This window comes from Mustela putorius, unplaced genomic scaffold (assembly GCF_011764305.1).
Source record: "Mustela putorius furo isolate JIRA1106 unplaced genomic scaffold, ASM1176430v1.1 tig00000407_pilon_pilon_pilon, whole genome shotgun sequence".
NCBI lineage: Eukaryota > Metazoa > Chordata > Mammalia > Carnivora > Mustelidae > Mustela > Mustela putorius.
The window spans coordinates 24,218,831-24,242,725 of NW_025421373.1; the positions used below are offsets into that span (position 1 = coordinate 24,218,831).

The 23,895-nt window shown below is 42.0% G+C and overlaps 1 protein-coding gene and 1 long non-coding RNA gene across 5 annotated transcripts in view; one reads left to right on the forward strand and one right to left on the reverse strand.

Moving 5' to 3' along the window:
- Window positions 1–964: 964 nt before the first annotated feature.
- On the reverse strand, window positions 965–8,446 carry LOC101693326. 2 transcript variants are annotated; one of them, XR_006606626.1, is made up of 4 exons: window positions 4,797–8,446; window positions 3,705–3,803; window positions 1,919–1,977; window positions 965–1,487 (listed from the first exon to the last, which is right to left on the reverse strand). It is a non-coding gene; the product is annotated as an uncharacterized LOC101693326 (long non-coding RNA). The 2 variants fall into 2 exon arrangements; XR_006606625.1 differs by lacking the exon at window positions 3,705–3,803 and having other exon boundaries at window positions 4,797–8,442.
- Window positions 8,447–8,514: 68 nt separating this feature from the next.
- The window catches only part of G3BP1 (G3BP stress granule assembly factor 1), a 38,034-nt gene continuing 22,653 nt past the window's right edge, over window positions 8,515–23,895 (forward strand). Inside the window, exons 1-3 of one of the 3 annotated variants that reach the window (XM_004737776.3) lie at window positions 8,539–8,668; window positions 10,385–10,452; window positions 21,368–21,480. In XM_004737776.3, the coding sequence (XP_004737833.1) occupies window positions 21,386–21,480 (95 nt within the window). In that variant the 5' untranslated portion in view covers window positions 8,539–8,668; window positions 10,385–10,452; window positions 21,368–21,385. Of the gene's footprint in view, window positions 8,669–8,932; window positions 9,396–10,384; window positions 10,453–21,367; window positions 21,481–23,895 lie in introns of those variants that run through there. The other 2 variants (XM_004737775.3, XM_013048934.2) reach the window with 2 other exon arrangements.

Genomic DNA, 23,895 nt, shown 5'->3' on the forward strand with positions numbered 1-23,895 from the left:
CCTGGCATGAGGCATCGTTGCAGACTGTGTGATGCTGACCTGAAGGATTCCTCAAGTGCTCAAGTGCTCAAGATATATTTCGATTAGTTGACAACATTTATAAACATGGGGTTTGGTCGCACAACAACGTGAATGTACTTTTAAAGCCAGGGAACGTACACTTAAAAGTGGTTAAAATGGTAAATTGTATGTTCTGTGTATTTTACTACAATTTAAAATCTATTTGTAGACTGACATGTAAATGTAGTTGTGCCTATAAGACCAAGAAAAGCATTTTTTTTAAGAAAAGCATTTTTATGAAAAATTACAAATAAAGTTTAAAAAAATAAATTCAACTGTAGTCCTCTTGTTTATTATTTTTTAAAGATTTTGTTTATTGATTGGACAGAGTGTGCACAAGCAGGGGGAGCAACAGAGGGGAGGGGAAGAAGCAGGTTCTCTGCTGAGCAGGAAGCCCTATGCTGGGCTCTATCCCAGGACCTTGGGGTCATGACCTGAGCTGAAGGCAGACACTTAACTTAGCTACCCAAGTGTCCAACTATAGTCCTCTTAGAAAGAATATTTTCATTATAAAATATTTAAAATTGAGAGCCAAAGGGCATTGGGGTGGCTCAGTAGGTTGAACGGCTATTGTTGGTTTTGGCTCAGGTCATGATCTCAGGGTGATGAGACTGAGCCCCGTATCAGGCTCCATGCTGGGCATGGAGTCTGCTTGAGATTCTCTCCCTCTGCCCCTCCCTCCACACGTGTGCATGCTCTATCTCTCACAGATAAATAAATCAATAAATCTTTTTTTTTAAGATTTTTTATTTGACAGACAGAGATCACAAGTAGGCAGAGAGGCAGGCAGAGAGAGAGGGGGAAGCAGGCTCCCCGCTGAGCAGAAAGCCCGATGCGGGGCTTGATCCCAGAACCCTGGGATCACGACCTGGGCCGAAGGCAGAGGCTTTAAGGCACTGAGCCACACAGGCACCCAATAAATCAATAAATTAAAAAAAAAAAAAAAAGAAGTGAGGACCAAACACTTTTATACCATTAATAAAATGTTAAGAAAGAACAGTGAGTAACCCAGATTTTGAGTATCTGCTGAAACACTGGTAGATCTGGAAATTTATCTGTAACTGGCAAGAAAGGCCAGTTAAGGCTATTGCAACAAACCATCACAAAACCTCAAAGGCTTAAAACAACATATTTCTCCACCTTGTTTATGTCATATGACCATTGCAGGTTGGGCAGTTTGGAGGATTGTTTCTGTGCAAATGATTTTTCCTCAGGGACCCAGGTTGAGGGAGATTCTCTGAACGGAATGATATTGAATATGGGGGCTAGTGTGGGGAGGGAAGACCTCAGCAAATAATCACTGGCTCCAAAGACCTTTCTTCCTGGAAAAGATATGTGTCACTTCTGCTCACGTTGTGTTGGCCAAAGTAGGGCATGTGGTCATGTCTGTCTCTAAGGGGGCGGGACAGAATAATCTTGCCAGGCACCTGGAAGGAGTGGAAACAAGCTGTTAGAAAACAATACAATAAGTCATAAAAATGAAAAGAACAGCAGAGGGAATTCAGTCAATAATATTGTAATATTGTATGGTGACAAATGGTGACATTTATCACGGTGAGCATTGAGTAATGTATAGAATTGTTGAAGCCCTATGTGGTGTGCCTGAAATCGATAGGACATTGCCAATTGTCAATTATACTTCAATTAAAAAAATATATGTATATACAAACAAACGACCACCCAAGCCTCTTCAGATAAGGCATGAAATCTTGCTAGCACCTTAGGGTGCTCTGAGCACCGCACCCAAAGATCAGAGGACATGTGTCATGCTGTCCCCTGACTCCTTTATTCTCTGTCAGACTTCTTAAGTATCAGGGACTTAAAGCTCTTTCTATTTAATGAGAGATGTTAGACAAACCTGTGTTCAGTTCCTGGCTGTTCTGGGCAATAAACCTCTCTGAACCTCAGTTTCTTTCCCTGGAAGAGAAAGACAATAATTAGACCTATCTCAATTATTAGCATTATTGTGAGAAATAAGACAATGTTCATAAAATGTTGAGTTCAGTACCTGGTATATAATAAGTACACAGAAGCCACTCTTAGGGTTGTGCCAAGTTACTTTTCTTTTGATATTTTATTTGAGAGTGAGAGAGAAAAAGCAGGGGGAGGAGCAGAGGGAGAGGGAGAGAGAGAGAATCTCAAGTAGACTCTGCATTGAGCGAGGAGCCCAATACAGGGTCAGTCTCAGAATCCTAAGATCATGACCTGAGTTGAGATCAAGAGTCTGATGCTTAACCAACTGAGTCACCCTGTTGCACCACCCTCATTTTTTTTTTTTTTTAAAGATTTTATTTATTTATTTGACAGAGATCACAAGTAGGCAGAGAGGCAGGCAGAGAGAGAGGGGGAAGCAGGCTCCCCGCTGAGCAGAGAACCCAATGTGGGGCTTGATCCCAGGGCCCTGGGATCATGACCAGAGCCGAAAGCAGAGGCTTTAACCCACTGAGCCACCCAGGTGCCCTGCCTCATTACTTTTTAAATTTTATAATACATGGAAAGGTTTTTTTCCAAGATTTTATTTATTTATGTATTTGTTTGAGGGGGGGCACGAGCAAATGCAGAGGCAGAGGGAGAAGTAGGCTCCCTGCTGAGCAGGGAGCCCGATGTGGGGCTCAATCCCAGGGCCCTGAGATCATGACCTGAGCTGAAGGGAGATGCTTAACCAACTGAGCCACCCAGGCACCCCTACATGGAAAGTTTCTTAATAAATTTTAAACAATTCAGATAAAGTGAAAGTTTCCTTCAAACCCTCATTATCCAAGTCTTCCAAAGAGAAGGACTGTCAGATTACTGTACATTTTTAAAAAAAAATTTTTATTATTTAGGATTCTATTTATTTAAGAGAGAGAGAGAGAGAGTGCACAAGCCAGGAAGAGAGGCAGAGGGAGAGGGAGAAGCAAGTTCCCTGCTGAGCAGGGAGCTTGACCTGGGGCTCAATCCCAGGACCCTGGGATCATGACCTGAATAGAGAGGGCAGATGCTCAACCGACTGAGCCACCCCAGTGCCCCAACTGCTGTACATTCTTTCGACACCTTGGTCTGTGGTTTCACAAACCCTGATAAACACATATGCATATATTGTTTTTTTTTTTTTTTTTTTTTTTTTTTTGATTTTATTTATTTTACAGGCAGAGATTACAAGTAGGCAGAGAGGCAGGCAGAGAGAGAGGAAGGGAAGCAGCCTCCCCGCTGAGCAGAGAGCCTGATGTGGGGCTTGATTCAAGGACCCTGGGCTCATGACCTGAGCCAAAGGCAGAGGCTTTAACCCACTGAGCCACCCAGGCACCCCAAGTTTTTGGTATTTTTTTAAGCACACATTACATACTGTCATAATTCTTTTTTTTTTTTTTTTTACATACTGTTTTTTTTTTTAAAGATTTTAGATTTGACAGAGAGAAATCACAAGTTCTTTTCAAGAGAGAACAGGCTCTCCGCCGACATCCTCTCGGGACTTTGACCTATGTTATATATGGGTCATAATTCTTAAGATGTTCTTTTCAATAAACTACATCCTCTGGGATTTTATGTTATATATGGGTACTATTATAATATATATTTTAAAAAATTTTTAATCCTGCTTACTAGGATTTGCCATGGATCCCAGAATTCTCAGATCACCTGGAAAACTATCTCTGTAGCATTACCTGATGGCATGTTTGAGGACATGAAGGACTATTCCAGCCTTTCAGGGATTTCTGAGGAGGCCAAACCCCTTTTCTTACTCGGGGCTATATTCTTCTTCCCTGGGTAATATTGACAAGTAGGTAAATGAACATGGGCTTGAAGTCAGAGAGTCCTAGTTTCCAGCCCCAGCTGTGTGACTTTGGGGCTAGCTGCTTACCCTCTCTGAGCCTGTTTCTGAGAAATGAGAACTATGGCTGTGGTCAACATTAAATGAGATTGTCTTTATAGAGAACATTCAGGTTGTCTAGCTCATAGCCAGCATTCCATAGTGTTTCAGGAAGGTGATATGCTTGCAGACAGTCAATGTCAAAAATGAAGGACTCCAATTAGGCATGTGTTTCTAAGCCAGTAAAGGGTCTCTTTAGATTTTTGTATGGTAAGGAGCAAAAGGAAAAGATGTTAGTAGTCTGGTAGGCAGGCTGATTAAAACTTTGATGCTTCATTTCCAAAATCCTTCATATACCTAAAGGAAATTCTTTTTGAAATTTATTTTTATTAAATATTTTATTTTTAAGTAATCTCTACACCCAGAGTGGGGCTCTAACTCACAACCCTGAGATCTACAGTCACATGCTCCACCAACTGAGCCAGCCAGGGACCCCTATTTTACTTGAATTCCCATGTCATTAACAAACGGTGTTATATAAGCTTTGGGTGTACAATATAGTGATTCAACAAATCTATATATTACTTGGTGCTCATCAAGGTAAGTATACTCTTAATCCCTATCCTGTTTGTTTTTTAAAGATCAAAGTTTCCACATTTGTAGTTCCTACACTTCACATATACACTTAACATTGAATTTCTTTTGAAAAACAGTACATGCACGTGTTAAAGAAATTATCAGTACCAAAGTGTACTTTGGATGAATGAAAACAAAGCTGCTCTACCCTGGCCAAGTTCACCTCCCCATTAGCAATCATTAACAGTTTCTTGTGACTCCTTCCAGACATAACCTGTGCCTACACAGCAAAACCATCCAGGAATGTGCAGAGACAACTACGGCAACGCAGTGATAGAAATAGAAATAATTGCCCCATGGCATCACTCACCCCTTTTTACTCTTTCCATGATTTTGCACTTTGCAGATCGCTCTGTAGCTACGCATAGATCCACCTCATTTTCTCTACGGTTGCTTGACAGTCCACTGTGAGAGCAGTTCCATACAGCTCCATACCTGTTTCATTTCCTATCTTTCTAGGACAAGCCGTGTTGTCATGAATATTATACTAGATCTTTGTTCACAGGTGAGAGTTTAATGGTTAAAGACACATACAGGCACATATTTTTAAGCAACCTGCATAAATGATTAGCTGCGTTTGGGAAACACTGATCAAGTTGATAGTCTTAGGATCATTCCTTAACTAATATTCCCCGCCACCAACCCCCTCCCCGCCAACTAAAGTGTGTTTTCTGGGATCTTGGCCATGGTTTCTTCCCACTCTGATTCTCATAGCTTTGGGAAGAACTGGCAGAAGGAGAAGGGGGTAAAGTAGTATACAGGAGGAGTATGCAGACTTTGCTTGCCAGTGGAGAGGAAGACCAGCAGGAGGCTAGGGACTCTCTCCTCTGTGACTCAGGAAGCAGATCAGGGTGTCTCAGCTTTGGCACTGTTAAGCTTTTGGCCGGAAAACCTTTGTCATGGCAGGGGTGTGGTGTGGGGAGGATGGAGGGTGTCTCTCCTGTGAGTCTCTGGGTCTCTGCCCGGGTCTCTGCCCACTAGATGCTGGTAGTCCCTCTACCCAGCTGTGACTGAAGCTATAAGTCTCCTGGGGGAAAATCTCCCCTGACTCCCCTGCCTTAGAACCAGTGCTTGCTCTCTCCCGTGGAAGAATGGAAGAATGGCCACACGAGGGTTTCTTGTCCTCATTCTCCCTCTGGTAATCCCAATTCCCCTTCCTTCCTTCCTTTCTTCTTATTTCCCATTACGCAACACAGTGCATATGAACACAGTCTCATTGGACAGCTTTCAAATGATACATTATCCTCTTCACTCCCAACCTAGGGGATTTTCTAGGGGGAATAACTATTGTTTTAAATTTAGAATTCTTCCCTTGCACTTACATACTGATTTTAACATACAGAAATCAGGGGTTTTGTTTTTTGCTTTTTTAATCCTAAATGGGATTTCACTGTGCATTTTGTTGAACTTGATTTTTTTCAATTAACAATCCAAATGACCCAAACGAGGACCCATCAATATCTGCATATTCTACCTCATTCTTTTTTAAGCTGTTGCATGTATTCTATATTACTTGCACATGACTGGTTAGTCGGTTTGCCAACTGATGAGCAATTACATTTTCAGGTTCTAAGTATTTTTTTTTAAAGATTTTATTTATGCATTTGAGAGAGAGAGAGACAGAGCACAAGCAGGGGGAAAGGCAGAGGGAGAAGCTGAGGACTGGATATGGGGCTGCACCCCAGGACGTGGAGATCAGGACCTAAGCAGAAGACAGATGCTTAACCATCTGAGCCACCCAGGTGCCCCAGTTTTTTAGTATTCTAACAAAGCTGACAATGCTGCAGTTGCACACGCTGGTATATGCTTCTTTGTTTTTAAAAAAAAAAAAAAGGTGAAGAAGTGTGGCTATAAACCAAGAAGTACTATTATTGTTTTGGATGATACACACAATTAAAAAAAATTTTTTTTTTTTAAAATTTATTTGACAGAGAACACAAGTAGGCAGAGAGGCAGGCGGTGGGGGGCGGGGGAGGCAGGCTCCCCACCGAGCAGAGAGCCCGATGCGGGCTCGATCCCAGAACCCTGAGATCATGACCTGAGCGGAAGGCAGAGGCTTAACCCACTGAGCCACCCAGGCACCCCTATACACACAATTTTTAATAGTGACTGCCAAAAAGCCTCACCAGAAAACTGTTATCACTTAAAATTCGCTCCAAATGTGATTAAGAAAAGCCTTGACTCTTATCACAGGCCATCTGGGTTAAATTACCAATCTGTAAAGTTTTGAAAATCTGCTCTCCTTAGCATTTTAATTTGGAGAGTTGTCTTATAAAAGGAAATCTGCGAGTCCACCCTTTAAGAAGCCTTCCAGGGGCTGTTCTCTGCCGTCAGAATAAAATTCCAATTCCTTAGCAAAGCTGACCCCGTCCTTGCGGGGGCTTGGGGTGGTGGTGGTGGTGGGGGGGGGTTGTTTTTACTCCCAGAAAACTTTAGCGGACTCTCTCCTCTGGGCTGAGTTCCATCCGGTGCCTTCATAGCCCCGGACGCCTGTTCGCCTCTTTGCGGGGCTCCTGGCCCAGCAAAGTGCCCCAGTCTGTTGAACTGGTGACGGGGAGCAGAGAAGGCATCCAGATCATCTCTGATTCCAGCCCTTAATAGGAGTTTCATAAATGCTGAACGAGCTGGGCAATGGGGCAGTGGGACCTGGGGGGCCAGAAGGACGCTCTCACTAGGCTCCTGGGGGCGGCCGCGAGTCTCATCTGGGGCCAGACCCCGCGCCGGGAATGAGAGGGGACGCGCCCGGATCCCAGAAGGCTGCTGCCGGTGCCCCTTCTCCCCCGACAGACACCCCAGGTGCTTCCTCCCCAATTCTCTGCAAAACTTAACGGGAGATCACATGCCTGGAATGAGAATCGACCATTTCCTTCCAAAACGCTCGTGGTGACCAACAGAGGGCCCAGTAAAACAGAGAGACGTGGACAGGACCGCGCTGGAGCGCCACTCAACCCCTGAAGTGCTCCGGGAAACCTCTGGGGCGTCCGAGTAGGAGTTTGACAAATTGACCTTTTAAAGACGCAGCGGCGCGAAAGCAGCCCCCACACCCCGAGCTACTCGAACACTGCATGGCAATGGTGGAGACGCACGGGATGTTGCATGAAGGACCAACCGGAGCGGAGACCTCACAGGCTACGGTTCCTTGGCAGCAACAGACGGGAAAGAGCTCAGCGGGCTCCCACCAGCCGGCCGTCGGCCGCGAACAGCAGGGTCGAGTTCCGCGTTCTCAAACTCAACCGCACCTTCCCCGTGCCGCCTTTGTACGCGATCGCAGGTACACCAGGGCGCTACTCTCCCCTCTCGCTTGCTCCTGAAACTGTCGTCCCACAAGAGTGCTGACTAATGGTGAGAGCCAGCAAGTGCTCTTGGGTGGCCGCGTGGAAATAAAAAAGTTGCTACAGAAAGAAAAAAAAAACCAAACAAACGGGAACTTTCGTACTTGGTTTCCCGGGTACCGAGCTGCAGAAAAGGTGGGAGAAAGGCCTCAGGGCCTAGACCCAACAAGTGAGGGAAAGAAAGGAAAAAGGACGGAAGCCCGGGCCAGAGGAACCTCTGAACATCCCCAGAGGGCACGGCGGCCCTGGGGCTCGGTCTTCTTGGCGCAGTCCAACCCCCGCGTCAATCAGATCCTTCTCGCTTTGCCATTGGCCGGGGGCTCCCTTGGCCTCCCTGGCGCCCACCTCCTAGTTGCTTGGGGTTTACTTCCCCAAAGTACACGGGCCCCACCTTGTGGAGCAACCGCTCCTGTATGGAAAACGGATCTCCGCCCAAGGGAACACATTTTAACGAATGGGAGCCGTCTCGCACACTTATTGGCTACCATGAATATCGGTCAAAGAACTTCCCACCCTCTTTTCCGCCGTCCTTTTAAGTAATTGGTGGCTCTCAGTGCCAATCCGTTACTAGGGAAACGAGATCCTCACAGTCTCATAGGCATGAGTCAAAGCCAATCAAGAGCCACGCCTTCATCCTGAGTCCCTACCCAATTGCTGCTCGAAGAGCCCAGAGGACGCAGTCGGGATTGGTCGCCAGCCTGCTCGACCTGGCCGCAACAAGTTAGGCTGAGTCGCGGTTATATAGACCGGCGACGGAGCACGCGTGTGTGCGGACGCAGTTGCGTGAGGGGATCTTTCCTTGTGCCGTGCTGTGGAGCAACGCTTGTTCCTCTCCCGCTCAGCCGCGCAGGTATGCCGTGTTGTGGGCGGGGCGGGACGGCCCAGGGACGAAGAGGAGCTGGGACGCGTGTGAGCGAGAGAAGTCGCAGCGGTCGTGGCGGTGGCCGCCGCGCTAGGCGTGCACCGCCCCCCCCCCCAACGGCCGCAGGCGGGCGCACGGGCGCGCGGAGTTTCCCCGCCCCCTCCTCGCCGCGCTCCCACCGGCCGGCCGGCGCGCGTGGCCGTGTCCGCGTCCCCCGCGTGCGCGTGCCACACCCAACGGCCGCGCGGGGCGAGAGCGAGCCGCGGCCGCCGCCCGGGCCCCAGGGCGATCGCGGGATCCGGGGGCCCCGCGCGGCCCGCCCGCCGGCCTTTCCCGCCCGTCTCCCTCCCCGCCGCGCGCCCGCAGATCCTTTTCCTGCCCCGGCGACGGGTTCCAGCTTGGTCCGGCCGGGAGGAGGCTTTATTTAGCAGCGGGGGCGACACGAAATCCCCAGGAGGTTTTGGGCTCGGGAAGCAGAGGTGCTGCTCCCGGTTTTACAGGGAGTAAAGGGGGAGCAGCCAAGGCACGGATGAGTGGAAGTAATAATTGCTATTTGTCCTGAGCCCACGCTGTGTGCCAGGGGCCTTGCAGAGCAACTTGCGTGGCTCTCCCGTGCCCCCACAACGGTCCGGAGAGATAGGTGCCGCGACTTGGCTTTTTGCAGTGGTTGCGGACGTCCAGTGGTTGCGGAAACGTGGTCAGAGGCACGGCGACGGTAAGGGGCAGGTGTCGGGTGGAACCGAGGTCGTGTGTCTGCTAGGCCCCCAGCCTGTTTCCGTCCTTGGGCCGGCGCCCTGCGCCGTCGCAGGGCGCGGTGGCCCCCGGAGCACGGGTCCCCGGGGGTAGCGGCATCAGCCCGAAGAGGCCAGCTGCAGCGCGGAGTGCGGCGGCATTTGTGCTTGAGCCACTTGTGGGCTTCCGGGGAGACGCGGCTTGGAAGTGGGATTGTGACAAAGGACACGAAGGGCTTTGGGCTTCCTTTCTACGAGTGTGCGCACGGAAAGCTGATGGATGTGCCGCCCTCAGAGCTTCCGGAAAAAGTAGAGAGAAAGACGAATAAGTGCAGATGAACGTGGACGGTGTTCCTTCTCCGATTGATGCTCGGCGCGATGGTGGGAAGTTCCCGGCAGCCGCAAGTTAGGCTCTGCTCTTACACCTTGAAACCTTTTCTCCCGTCTTTCCTTTACGGGGCAGACTTGAGAAAGACCTTTGGGAAGATAGTTTAACTTCCTCGTTTTGCAGTTGGAGAAAAAGCGGGTTAGAGCGATGAGTTTCAGATCTCGCCGGCATGTGTGGGTTGAGATGTGAAGTTGGGACGGAAAGGATGGTGCCCAGTTATAAATTTAAGCTCTGGAGCTTATGCTAGGTGAATTACAGGTGATTGAGGTGTGTTGGAAGTCTTTCCCTTGGGGCAGTTGGGATCTTGTGTGGATGAAAGCCTCTTCACATTCAGTTCAGTTATTTCGCGTCTGCTGTTGGGCTCCTCTATATACGAGTATGGAAGATACCTTCAAAGATGAGCATATATTTGCGATTTTTAAAAGCCAGTATATTCCTTGGCTTTAGAAAATCGTTGCAGATCCAGGACATTACTTAATATCACAAATGTCTCTATTTGAGATAAAACTATAAGTTTTGGCACTAGCTCTTCTGAATTATTTTGGCTTGGAATGGCTTTCAACCTTTTTTTTTTTTTCTTTTTAGAGCCTTTAGGATTAGTTTTTTAAGAAGTTTTTGCAGTCAGAGGGAACACAAAATTTCCATCCTTGCAAGTAAGTTAAAAAAACTACAAGGAAGCTTGATATCTGTAAGTGTTTCCATTTACCCAGTAGTTTCCATGTTTCTTAACAGAAAGTAGCAATAGATAAGGGATCAGAATCTTCTATGGCCCAAGTTCTTCAGTTGGTGTTGCCATAAATAACAGATTGCTTTAGAATATAACATTGTTTTACGTGGCCTTCATGTAGCAATTCTAGTTACACTTATTTAGATGGATTGCCTTATTGACTTAGCATTTTAGGCTTCAACTTTTAAAACATAATGACATAGGTTTAAACTGTAAACTTGGTGTCCACTAATGGTGTTACTGCTTGAAGTAGAATATGTCAGAAAGTAAAATACATCAGAATGAAATTTCCTTGTGCAATAATAGAATTTTGATTCCTTTTCAGATATTTCTTAGCATATTCTTTCCCTCTGGTGAATGGTTATCACTTGGGTAGGAATATGAAAACTGTGGTACTTAACAGTTGGTAGCCTGGCATATCTCCTTTGCACACATTTCTTAAGAACAAATGAAGCAGACTGTAATAATGTAAGACTGGTTTGCCTTCCTTCTGCCTAGCCAAGTTAGGTTACTTTTGTTATTAAATCCTTTCTAAGTTTTTGTACTTCAAACAGATAGAAAAGTAGGCAGTTCTTTGTTCTTTATTTAACTCACATTGTTTGCTGTTCTCAGCTGACAGTCTGCTAAGGGTGCATCAGAAGATTTGGTAATGTTTGTTGCTGACCTGTTTCGCAGTAGTTCTTTTTCTTGTAATTTGATTTTAGTTATCTTAGTACTTTGCCTTGAAAGTAAAGGGTAGAGGTTAGTTTAAGGTGTTTTTTTTTTTTTTAAGTAATTTATTTATTTAACAGATCAAAAGTAGGCAGAGAGGCAGGCAGAGGGAGAGAGGGGGAAGCAGGCTCCCTGCTCAGCAGAGAACCCCATGGGGAGGATGGGGGGTCGCGGGGGGATGCACTCTATCCAAGGACCTAAGACCATGGCCTGGGCCGAAGGCAGAGGCTTAACCCACTGAGCCACGCAGGCGCCCAGTTTAAGTTTTTATACATTTGTGAATTGCATATGGTTCAAAGGATCAATGGAGCAATGCTAAAAGATGAAATTTAATATAAAACCTGAATTCCTGATGAATCATTTTTTTTGCCACTTTAGTAAAATTACTTCTTTGATTTTTCAATATTTTGTAATTGGGTTGTTGTTTTAAATATTTTAGAATTCTTCAGATAGGCATTATATGTTCATTGGAAAGGGACAGAGTTGTTGGAGTAGGTGGGGATAAAAAATGCCCCCCCACCCCCACCCCCACCCCAACAGCTAGTGGGAAAAACCTTTAGTTGCAACACTGTCCTTCCAACCATGGAGTTAAATTTAGACTCAGCAATTGTAATCTCACTTGTAGTTGGTGATAACACTGGTGGTTAGTTAGGTTTATATATTTTTAAATCTCAAAAGTCACCTTATTCCTTTTTTTAAGTATTCTTGGACCTTGTATTTGGCCTTGGTGGAGAAAGCTGAATTGCAAGCCAGGTGGTAAAGAGCTAGGAATAATCTGCTCATGAAGAGTGGGCTTTATAAGACAGAAAGTAATTAAAAATTTTTCACAGGTTGTGGCCTTAGTAAATGTCTTTAGATGACTTAGATAGATTTCTTGTTTTGTCCTCTGGCAGTTAGTCATGTTGTAATATTGTTTAGCTGTTCAGCTTGCTGTATTTCAGTTACTTTATAATAATTATTTTTAGAGATTTATTTATTTTAGAGAGTGTGAGTGTGCTGGGGGCATGGAGATGGAGGAGGGGGGCAGAGGGAGAGAAAGAGAGTCACAAGCAGACTCCATAGTGAGTGGAGCACCACTCAGGCTTGGTGTCTCACACCCAGAAATCAGGACCTGAGCCAAAACCCCAGAGTCAGCCGCTTAACTGACTGAGCCACCCAGGTGCCCCAGGTATTTAATAATTATTAAAGTAGATGTTAAGAGATGGTTCAGAGAAAGGGGCTTCCTAGATGGGACAGACTTCTACTTTGTATGGTTGTCATCCTTGTGGCTTTTAATTTGAATGGCTGTGTAACAGCATCATTGTGTATTTGTATAGTTCTTTTATGTTCTAAGAGTGCTCTTACATAGCTTAGTAATCTTGTGTTTTCTCTTATAAAAAGCATTGAGGCTCTGAAACCCAAGTAGTTGTCTAAACTATTTTGTAAAGCTTATGTATGTAGTAGGGGACTGTAGACCATTATTTGCTAGCTATTTCCTTATTCAGAAAAGTTTGAAAGATTTAGAATCTGGAAGGTACAGGTGTGACAACTACTTAATTTCCAGGCTTTCTTAGGCTGTGTCTCAAGTATGGCCTGTGTGTGGACTCTCTGGCTTGCCTCATCCGGATATGGAGTGAGTCATGCTTATTTTATTCTTCGGGTTGCAATCCAGGGGTATCTAACTTATTTTGCTTTTTTACTAATTCTGTTGCTCACACTGTTCTCGATTTTGGCCCTTGTGTCCTTTCATGTTCCCTGTTCTTATTTTGTTGTTGTTTTTAGCATTTTCTTTATCAGTTAAGGCTCACTTGTATTTTGCCTTTGTCAGTCCTAGAGTCAACCGTTTCTCCAAAGATCTACCATGAAGAATTTTGAAGGGAAGTGACAGGTGGTAAATGTGAAGAGTTTAGAAAATAGATTGAACAGTAGATCTAGTGACGTTGATACAAGCAAGCGCATGACAAGGGGGAAGGACAGAGAACAAGCAGACTCCCTGCTGAGCAGAGAGCCTGACTCCTGAGGTCTTCTGGGCTCTGATACCAGGACTGAGATTATTACCTGAGCTGAGTTAGACACTTAAGCTACTGAGCCACCCAGACACCCCGTTAAATTTTAGTATGATGTGATGCGTGACGTGAGGTTCATTTTTTTCTGTAGATATGGATGTATAATTGTTCCACCATTTGTTGAACAGAATATCCTTTTTCTATTGGATTATCTGCACTTAACGTTGAAAATCCTAGTTGTCCATATATGTGTTTGTATATTTCATAACTATTCTGTTATGAGGTTCTATTTGTCTGTTTTTACAGACTATTTTAAAAAAAATTGTACCTGTGAACGTATACTAAAAACACTTCTAAACATGTTCAGAAGCATACAGTATGTATTTGGCAACTAACTTTTTAATGTAATATTTTTGAGATCTATTTCATGCTGACTTTGACTGCTATAAATAGGATGACTTTATGTCTTGGTTTCCCAGGGACAGCCCTAATTCACTCCAGTTAACCTGGAGTAATTATAAATAGTACTGCTTTTTAATCTTTTAAGTGCCCCATATGATTATGTTAGATATAGAGGTTTGAATGTTAGGGATAAACTGCACCTTAATCCGTTACCTGTTTGACAGACACATAGGTGGTTGTTTTATGTTTTAGAAATAAGGTGGCTAATTATTTGAGAAATTATTTCTCAAGTTGATGTCTTTTGTACACGGGTGAGTTTCTCGTGTACAAATCTAGAAGAGAATTGCTAGATTCATTGAACTTTTGGATTTTATAAGATAACTGCAAAATCGTTCTTCCCTGTGGTGGGAGCAGTTGACACTCCCTTCAGTTTCACAGGTTCTCTTTTCCTGACTTCTTGCCAGTGTTCGATATTGACTGATACATGTTTTTTAAGATTTTATTTATTTATTTGGGAGAGAGACCGAGATAGTGAGAGAGAACCCTCGCTGGGAGGAGAGGAGAATCCGGCTCCCCATTGAGCAGGGCTCAATATCAGGACCTTGACTTAGATAACCTGTGCTGAAGGCAGACGCTTAACCAACTGAGTCACCCAGGACACCCATGTCTTCTTGACTGATATTTTATTTTATTTTTAAAGATTTTATGTATTTATTTGACAGAGATCACAAGTAGGTAGAGAGGCAGGCAGAGAGAGAGAGGGGTAAGCAGGCTCCCTGCTGAGCAGAGAGCTCCATGAGGGGCTTGATCCCAGGACCCTGAGATCATGACCTGAGCTGAAGAGGCTTTAACCCACTGAGCCACCCACTGATACTTTAATACTTTGGGGATCTTCTGTGTGAAGTGATAGATTTTATCTTTTTATTTTTAATTTTTAAAATTTATTTTAAAAGATTATTTATTTAGAGCATGTGCCAGTGCAGGGGAGGGGCAAAAGGAGAGGGAGAAAATCTCAAGCAGACTCCACACCTAGTGGGAGACCAACTCTGGGCTGGATCCCGTGACCCTGAGATCATTGATTTTTGCCAGAGTAAGCTGTACTATTAATCGAGGTGGATTATGGTTCGTCTTCATGCTTCCCTGCTCTGGGAACATAAATGCTCACAGCTTTTTAGACTCGGTTAAAGGAAGCACACTTGACATTCTTTGTGAACTTTAGCAAAATTATTGATGGAAATTTCTTTAAAGCTGTCATGCAATTTGGTAACTTGGGATTAAGTAGACATTTTGAAATTTAAGAGTAATTCAGCAATCAGGGTAAATCCACCAAAAAAATGCATCAGTGATTATGTTAATCTGAGAGATCATTGACATTTCCATTAAATGTTACTTTACTGTAACATTTATTGATGGTGTTACGTGCTTTTCGGATCAGGTAAGAAAAGGATGAAAATTGAACTTTTTTAATTCCATGTAGGTAGCTAATAATTCTGTTACCTTAAACTTTTTTTTCTGTACTGTACCATAATCATGCTTTCATTGTTTGCTCTGATGCTTTCATTGTTTGCTCTGAGGAATCTGAATGCCAACACCAAATGGTATTGTTGGAAAAATGATAGTGTTATTAAGCCAAAAGTGAATTCTTTCCTAAAACTGGAAAACTTCAACAGAAAGTTTTCTGATACAATCCTTTATTTGTTTATTTATTTATTTATTAAAGGATTTTATTTATTTATTTGAGAGAGAGTGAGAGAGAGCATGAGAGGGGAGGTCAGAGAGAGAAGCAGACTCACCGTGGAGATGGGAGCCCGATGCGGGACTTGATCCTGGGACTCTGGGACCGTGACCTGAAGTGAAGGCAGTCACCCAACTGACTGAGCCACCCAGACCCCCTGTTATTTTTTTAAATAGAATCTTTGACATCTTTTCTTTAAAATATTTTATTTATTTATTTGACAGAGAGAGAGATACAGTGAGAGAGGGAACACAAGCAGGACAGAGGGAGATGGAGAAGCAGGCTTACTGGTGAGCAGGGAGCCCAACGGGGGGCTTGATGCCAGGACCCTGGGATCATGGCCTGAGCTGAAGACAGACTCTTAACAGTTGAGCCACCCAGGTACCCCTGATACAGTCCCTTAAAAAAGCAAAGTAAATTGGGGCACCTGGGTGGCTCAGTGGGTTAAAGCTTCTGCCTTCGGCTCAGGTCACGATCCCAGGGTCCTGGGATCGAGCCCCACATCGGGCTCTCTGCTTAGCCGGGGGTGGGGAGCCTGCTTCCCCCTCTCTCTGCCTGCCTCTCTGCCTACTTGTGATCTGTCTGTCAAATAAATAAAATCTTCAAAAAAAAACCAAAACAAAAACCAAAGTAAATAGATAGATCTAAGACCAATTTGAAGGTGAAACTAAGAACTTTTTAGGAGAATGCTTAGCTCTTAGACATTAGCCCTGAAGTTCTGAGAAAGTAACCAGATAAAACTCCCTGCACATGAAAAAGTTGAAATTGGATCATCCATATTGCCTGCTAGGAATTAGAGGGAGATGAATGGTCCTCAGATTTGTGAAGTAGCCCACTCATACTAATCAAAAATCACAGAGTGGAGTTAGTTTATGGAATTACAGTTCTGATTTTAAAGATCTGTTCAGGAGAGCTAAAATAGGTAAGATAACTAAGATAACTAACATGCCACTAGTAGTTATTGGATGTTGGTACCTTTTGTCGCATTTTTCTTCTTACTGTAAAAATAATGCATGTTCTCGCCAGGATATTCCAGCAATACAGAGGTGTATGAATTTTATTGTGTGTGTATGTTTTTAAAGATTTTATTTATTTGACAGAGATCACAAGTAGGCAGAGAGGCAGGCAGAGAGAGAGGAGGGGAAGCAGGCTCCCTGCTGAGGAGGATGCCTCGGGGATGCCGGGCTCCATCCCAGGACCCTGGGATCATGACCTGAGCCAAAGGCAGAGACTTTAACCCACTGAGCCACCCAGGAGCCCCAATTTTATTGTTTTTACCGTAGCACTCCATTATATACGTTATTTAGAATGTAACTTCCCATAACATTACAAAGGTGAGTACTTATTCCTTTCGTTTATGTATGTTTTTATATTTGTTTATTTTGCATATTTACACCTGGCTATGTTTATTTTTATTTTTAATTTTTAAATTAAAAAAAATTTTTTTACATCTTGCTATTTTTTAATTTTTTAATACAGTTCATGCATGGGTAGTTCCATAATATAAAATTAACCCTCCCCCACCCCAGATGTGGTTAGTGCTCTATTTTTAGTTTGCTAGTGTTGGGATTAAAGTGAGATGAACATTTTGACTTACTTTCTAGTAACTTTTCTCAAGGGAAATACTCCTCATGTCTTTGATGAGTAAAGATTGTTTCAGAAATCTTTTTAGTTCAACAAATTGTTAACCTACCATTAGAATAAAATAGTGTTGTTTAAAAGGAAAATAGGGGCGCCTGGGTGGCTCAGCAGGTTAAGCCTCTGCTTTCGGCTCAGGTCATGAACCCAGGATTGAGACCCAGGTTGGGCTCTCCGCCCAGCAGGGAGCCTCCTTCTTCCTCTCCCTCTGCTGCTCCCCCTGTTTGTGCATGCTCTCCTCTGTCAAACAAATAAAATCTTTGAAAAAAATCATCAAGTCAACTTAGAAATTCTCTGAAAAGTTATTGCTACATTAAGTGCTTGGGCATCTAAGGTACTCTGTAGAAAAATTCTTACTCTCACAGGAATCCTGTATTTTAGTACTGCTAGCAGAATACTTAAATAGTCTTCTGGGGACAGAAAAGGGTGGAATGTGGAAAAGCTTTCCTTAATTAGAGTTAGTTAATTTTATATTAATAGCTAACATTCAGTGCTTACTATTCAATAGACAGTTCTTGCTGTTACAATTTCAGTTTTACAGATGAAAGAACTGTGGGGGCACAGAGATTAAGTTACAGCCCAGGAGCAAAGCAAGTAAATAATGTTGGAGAATTTTTCACAGTGAAAATTGGTTAAAGAAAATTTAGGGGGGTTCTTTTTATTGTATCTCTTTTTTCACTGTTCAGAACTAGAGCACTCAGATTTTCCTTAGACTTGGATGGTTCAGTAAAACTGGCAAACTGAAGGTCATGTTCAGTAACTTTCCCTCCTTAAGGATTTCTTTTTCTTTTTTAAATTTTATTTAGTTAAGGACAGTGTGCACATGTACCTGTAAGCAGGGGGAGGGAAAGGGCAGAGGGAGAGAATCTCAAGCAGACCCTGCACTGAGTGGGGAGCCTGATGGCAGGCCTCAGTCTCATCACCCTGGGATCATGATGTGAGCCAAAGTCAAGGGTTGCATGCTTAACTGACTGAGCCTCCCAGGCACTCCTGAAAGCACTTTTTATATAGAATTTTGGAGGTGTAATTTACAAATGATATAATTATGAAATTTAAGGATTCAGCTTGAATAGTTTTTCTATTGTATATTTATAATCCTCACCCTGAAACAGTTGACTCTTGAACAAGATGAGTTTAAACACTGGAGTCCACTTGTACATGGATTTTTTTTTTTTAATAATACAGAATGGTGTTGGAAATGTATTATCTCTTTATGATTTTCTTAATATTTTCATTTCTCTAGCTTTATTTTACAAATACAGTATATAATACATATCACATAGAAAATATGTATAATTGGACTGTTACTGGTTAAGGTTTCTGGTCAGCAGTAGGCTGTTGGTTAAGTTTTTGGGGTGTCAAAAGTTACGGAATTTCAACTGTGGGTGGGATGGGTGTCTGCGCCTAACTGGGAGGGTGAGTATTTGAGGTCAACTTTACATACATTTCTCTAATGTATATCTCCAAATACTCAATTATGTTAAACCATTAAGATAATAACGGAAATGTTGGAAACTTGGTAAATGATAGGGATCATAGTATTGTCTTCAGAATTAATAACTCTTAAGAAAAATCTACAAATGAGATGGAGATCAATTTAGCATGTAAATTTTTAGCTTTACTTTTTTTCTTGGCTTTAGGGGGATAACCAGAAATAAAATATTTGTTAATGGTATAATCAAACCAATAAGCTTTCTTTATTCCTTTAATTTGAATTATATAGGTAATCTTGAAGGAGGGGAAAAGAGAAGTTTTAGAGGTGGTCTACAGACTATAATTTTTCTTATGTTTGATACATAATTTGGAGGATTTTTATTATATTGCATAGTAATATTAGGTGAGAAAGTAATATTTGATAAAATGTCTTTTAGTAATTTATCTTATAATGAGACTGCTTGGCAGTGTCTAAGGATGCAGTTAGGTTGATATTACTGGTCTGGTAATGACATTTGTAATATTGACTGGGAATTCAAGAGCAGATGGTGCTCGAGAAGTAAGTGCAACTGGAATAGAAAAATAGGGGTTTGCTTAATGTATTCTTTGATTTGTCTGTCTTGTGCAGGTTCCCTTTAAGTTGCTTTTTATATTGTGGATGTATTATATATTTTGGATAATAGAGGGAAGCAAAACTTTCCTTTCAGCCTCTTTATGTATTAGAAAATATGCAAGCACAACTTAATGGAATGAAAATGATACTACCAGTTTCCGAGGAATTGGGAGAGCTATCTTCCATATGTGAAACTAGTGGGATCTGGGAATGTGATGGAATCACATTGGATTTTTTTTTTTAAACATTTTATTTATTTATTTGACAGACAGAGATCATAAGTATGCAGAGATGCAGGCAGAGAGAGATGGAGGAGCAGGCTCTATGCTGAGCAGAGAGCCCAATGTGGGGCTCAATCCCAGGATCCTGGGATCATGACCTGAGCTGAAGGCAGAGGCTTTAACCCACTGAGCCACCCAGGCGCCCCAAGAATCACATTGGATTTTTCCTTTTATTTGAGGTTGGGTCAGATGTTAGTGATTTTTAGAGTAGCCAATCCCTTTTAAGAAGGAAAATTTATATGGGAACTGTAATACATATTTAAAAAGCGCAGTTGCTTGGGTTTATAGAAAGTAATGGGAAATACTAAAACTTGAAAACCATAGGCTTAGATGACTGTTAGCTTTCTTCTCCTGTCTATATCCGTAGCTTTGAAGTTCTGAAAAATTAAGAATCAGTAAAAACATCTGAAATTACCTTTTTTTTTCCTTTGGGACTGTGAGCCACACAAGAAATACAACAATTTCTCATTCTGCCTTAGTCTATGTACATTAGTTTAAGACCTAAGATCCAGATTCTTGTTATTGATATTCTCTTAACCATGCTTACAGGTAAACTGCTCTCCAATATGAGCTATGTTTTGATTGTATTTTGTATTGATCTAGTGCCTGTAATCTGGAGAAAATACAGACTGGCCTTGAACTAATTGCTTAGATTTTGGTGAAGAATAATACAATGCACTAGATAAGGATAAACAGATCTCCACAGATTGTTTAGGATTGACCAATCAGTTGTTCTGCCTGTCCTTTGAGAAAACAGAAGTAAAATTTCTTGGCCTCTTTTATACTGAAATTGATCTGTACATGTCTCTCTGTTTACCTATGTGTTTAACTTCAGGATGATTTTATCTCCTCAAATGAAAAGTTGGATTATATCTCATGCCAGATTTTTTTTCCGGAAAGTTTTGTTTTGATAATAACTGACAGTAATTGAGGACTTACTTGTGTGTGTGCCAGCTGCCTCTCTTAATACTCATAGATCATAAGGATACTAACTTTAAAGCATGATTTTGAGGTGTTGAGATTATTTTGTTGAGTAATAACATTTTGTTTACCTCACCCAATTTTAGATTATTTTCGGTGTCATCATGAAGTAAGCTCAGAATTTTTAGATTTTGTGGTTCTTGATTAAAGATACTAAAAAATTTTCTGATTTAGTTAGACTAAAAATGTGATTATATGTGCCTCTATGTCAAAATTTATCACTCTTGAATCTAATACTGCCACAAATAAGAACGTGTTTAGATGGGACGCCTGGGTGGCTCAGTTGGTTAAGCAGCTGCCTTCCACTCAGGTCATGATCCCAGGATCCTGGGATCGAGTCCCACGTAGGGCTCCCGGCTCTTTGGGAGCCTGCTTTCTCCCTCTGCCTGCTGCTCTCCCTACTTGTGCTCACTTGCTCTTTCTCTCTCTCTGACAAATAAATAAATAAAACATTAAAAAAAAAAAAAGAATGTGTTTGGAATCTTAGAACCAGAACACTCTTAATTGGGTTTAAAAATACGGAGAAGTTAACGGTAGGGTGCATGCTGGAAATATGTACCTTTGATTTTCTTCTATTCTTTTTTTTTTTTTTAAAGATTTTATTTATTTATTTGACAGAGAGAGATCACAAACAGGCAGAGAGGCAGGTAGAGAGAGAGGAGGAAGCAGGCTCCCTGCTGAGCAGAGAGCCAGATGCGGGGCTCGATCCCAGGACCCTGGGATCATGCCCTGAGCCGAAGGCAGCCGCTTAACCCACTGAGCCACCCAGGCGCCCCTTCTTATATTCATTTTGAAGAAGTTGACTGTTGGGAATAATGAATTCTTTATCGTGAATCGCCCCCTTCCCCTCACTGTTCATCTCATTGCAATAAATTTGACTAAAAATCCTGTCTGTGTGGATTTTATTTGTTCTTATGATTTTTTAAAACCAAGAACTGTTCTTGTGCCTTGTTGTACTTTGAGTTGGTTTTATTTAAATGATTATATTTCCTCCCCTGCCACTTTCCTCCTTGTACTTGATATTTCACGTTGAACATACTTGACATTTTTTTCTCCCCCAGGTTGAATTGACCAAAGCAATGGTTATGGAGAAGCCTAGTCCCCTGCTGGTCGGGCGGGAATTTGTGAGACAGTATTACACGCTGCTGAACCAGGCCCCAGACATGCTACACAGGTAAGACATTTTTTACCCTGTGAGTACTTATTACTACTAGAGTCTCTTAATGCATCATGCACCTTGTAGGGCTGTTGCATAATAGTGCTTGGTACATAAGAGCCAGTAAATAATTTCTGTTAAAATTATTTTTTAAAAAGATTATTAAAGATTTATTTATTTATTTATTAAGAGCGTGAGCCTGCACAGGTGCTAGCAAGGGGAGGGGCAAAAGGTGAGGGAGGGAATCCCAAGCAGATTCCCTGCTGAGTGTGCAGCCCATGGTAGGACTGTCCCATGACCCTGAGACCATGACCTGAGTTGAAATTGAGAGTCAGATGCTTAATTGAGTGAGCTCCCCAGGTATCCCTAAAATCATAATTTTAAATAGGAATATACAAGTAGAAAGAAATTAGACTAAGTTACTTAAACTTACCCATTATCAGAAAAACTGTCTGAGAATGTAAAGGTATATTTATGCTTTTGTTTTTTTTTTTTTGTGCTGTTTTTGATGAACCTTGAATATTTAGTGAATGTGTTGAAGACTATTCCTGTAATGATACTTTTGTGTTGATGTGCTTTTAAAAAATTGGGGAAACTTCAGTGGAAATGGTATAGGCTTGTAAATTAAGTTTATGAAGTAAACATGGAAGTTTAGTAAAAACCATGTTTGCAGTTTTTTTCTCTATATGCAGATTTTTTACATACTGTCTTTTAGCTTTTCTACTTGATAATCTGGGGTCCTCCTTAAGGGTACTGCATGTATTAACATTAATTTTAGCATCTCATTTTATAGAGATGTAGCATACTTTAATTCCCACTGATGAATTTTTCTTGGTTGCTTCCATTATTTCCTCTTACAAACAGTCTTACATTATACAGGATTATAGATATGTCTACTTACGTGGACTTGTTAGAATGATTTCTTGTTTCTTTTCTTTATCTTTTTTTTTTAAGATTTATTAGAGCAAGAGCGTGCATGTGCTTGGCAGGGACAGAGGGAGAGGGAGAGAGAGTCCTAAGCAGACTTCTGTCCTAAGCAGACTTCTTACTGAGTGTGGAGCTGGATATGGGGCTCAATTTTATGACCCTGAGATCAAGACCTGAGCTGAAACCAGGAGTTGGACATTTACTAACTGTGCCACTGAGGCGCTCCTAGAATATTTCTTAGAGTTTCTAAAATGTGTATTTGCTGGACCAGACTATTTTCCTCTATACTTTGACGAGCTTGCATATTAGATACTACATGCTTATTGGGTGCAAAAGGAAATTTATAAATTTGTTTTGAATTTTGCTCTGAAAATGGAAAATACCTCATATTCTTTTAAGGCTTTATAGTTTTCCAATTTTACATGTTTGTTATAGGTCTTTACAGAAACCTTTAGTAAAGCATTGTTAGGATAGCTTTATTTTGCAGATAAAGATGGTAAGAGGTTAAAAATTTGCTGGTGCTGACATGACTATTAACTGATTGAACAGGTTTTAAAGCTTTTTTTCTTTTTTTCTTTCTTTTTTTTTTTTTTTAAGATTTTATTTATTTATTTGACACAGAGAGAGAGATCACAAGTAGGTAGAGAGGCAGAGACAGGTGGGAGGGGGAAGCAGGCTCTCCTCTGAGCAGAGAGCCCGATGTGGGGCTCGATCCCAGGACCCCGAGATCATGACCTGGACTGAAGGCAGAGGCTTAACCCTCTGAGCCATCCAGGTGCCCTATTCCTTTTTTCTTTTTATGTTTTATGTCAGAATTTGATTCTGTGCCCTCAGGTTAGATAAGTTTGGAAATTTGAAAAGGAGCAGGAGTTGAAAGATAATTAAATGAATCAATATGTTTCTTGTCAATATTGATATATATTGATGCCAGCACCTCTTTTTTCACATTTATCTCTGAAGTACAACTTAGATACACAGGCATATCTCATTTTATTGTGTTTTGCTTTATGGTGCTTTGCAGATATTTTGCAAATATTTTTCAAATTTTTTTATTATTGTATTTGTTAATGGTAATCTGTGATCACTGACCTTTGCTGTTACTATAGTTATATTGGGGTTCATGCCCATCCATATAAGACCATGAACTTAATGTTCAATGAATGTTTTGTGTCTTCTGACTCCTCCCCTGATGGCTGTATCCCATCTCTCCCTGTTCCCTGAGACGCAACAATTTTGAAACTAGGCCAGTTATTTAACCTTATTATAATTGCTTTTTACTGTTAAGTGAAAGGAAGAGTCCCATATTTCTTCCTTAAAAGCTACAAGTAAGCTTAATGAGGAGGGAATGCTGAAAGCTAGATAGGACAGGCCAAAAGCTAGACCTCTTGGGTCAGTTAGTTAAGTTCTGAGTACAAAGCAGAAGTTTTTGAAATTAAAAGTGCTACTGGAATGAACACACAAGTAATAAGAAAGCAGAACAGCCTTATTGTGGATATGGAGAAAGTT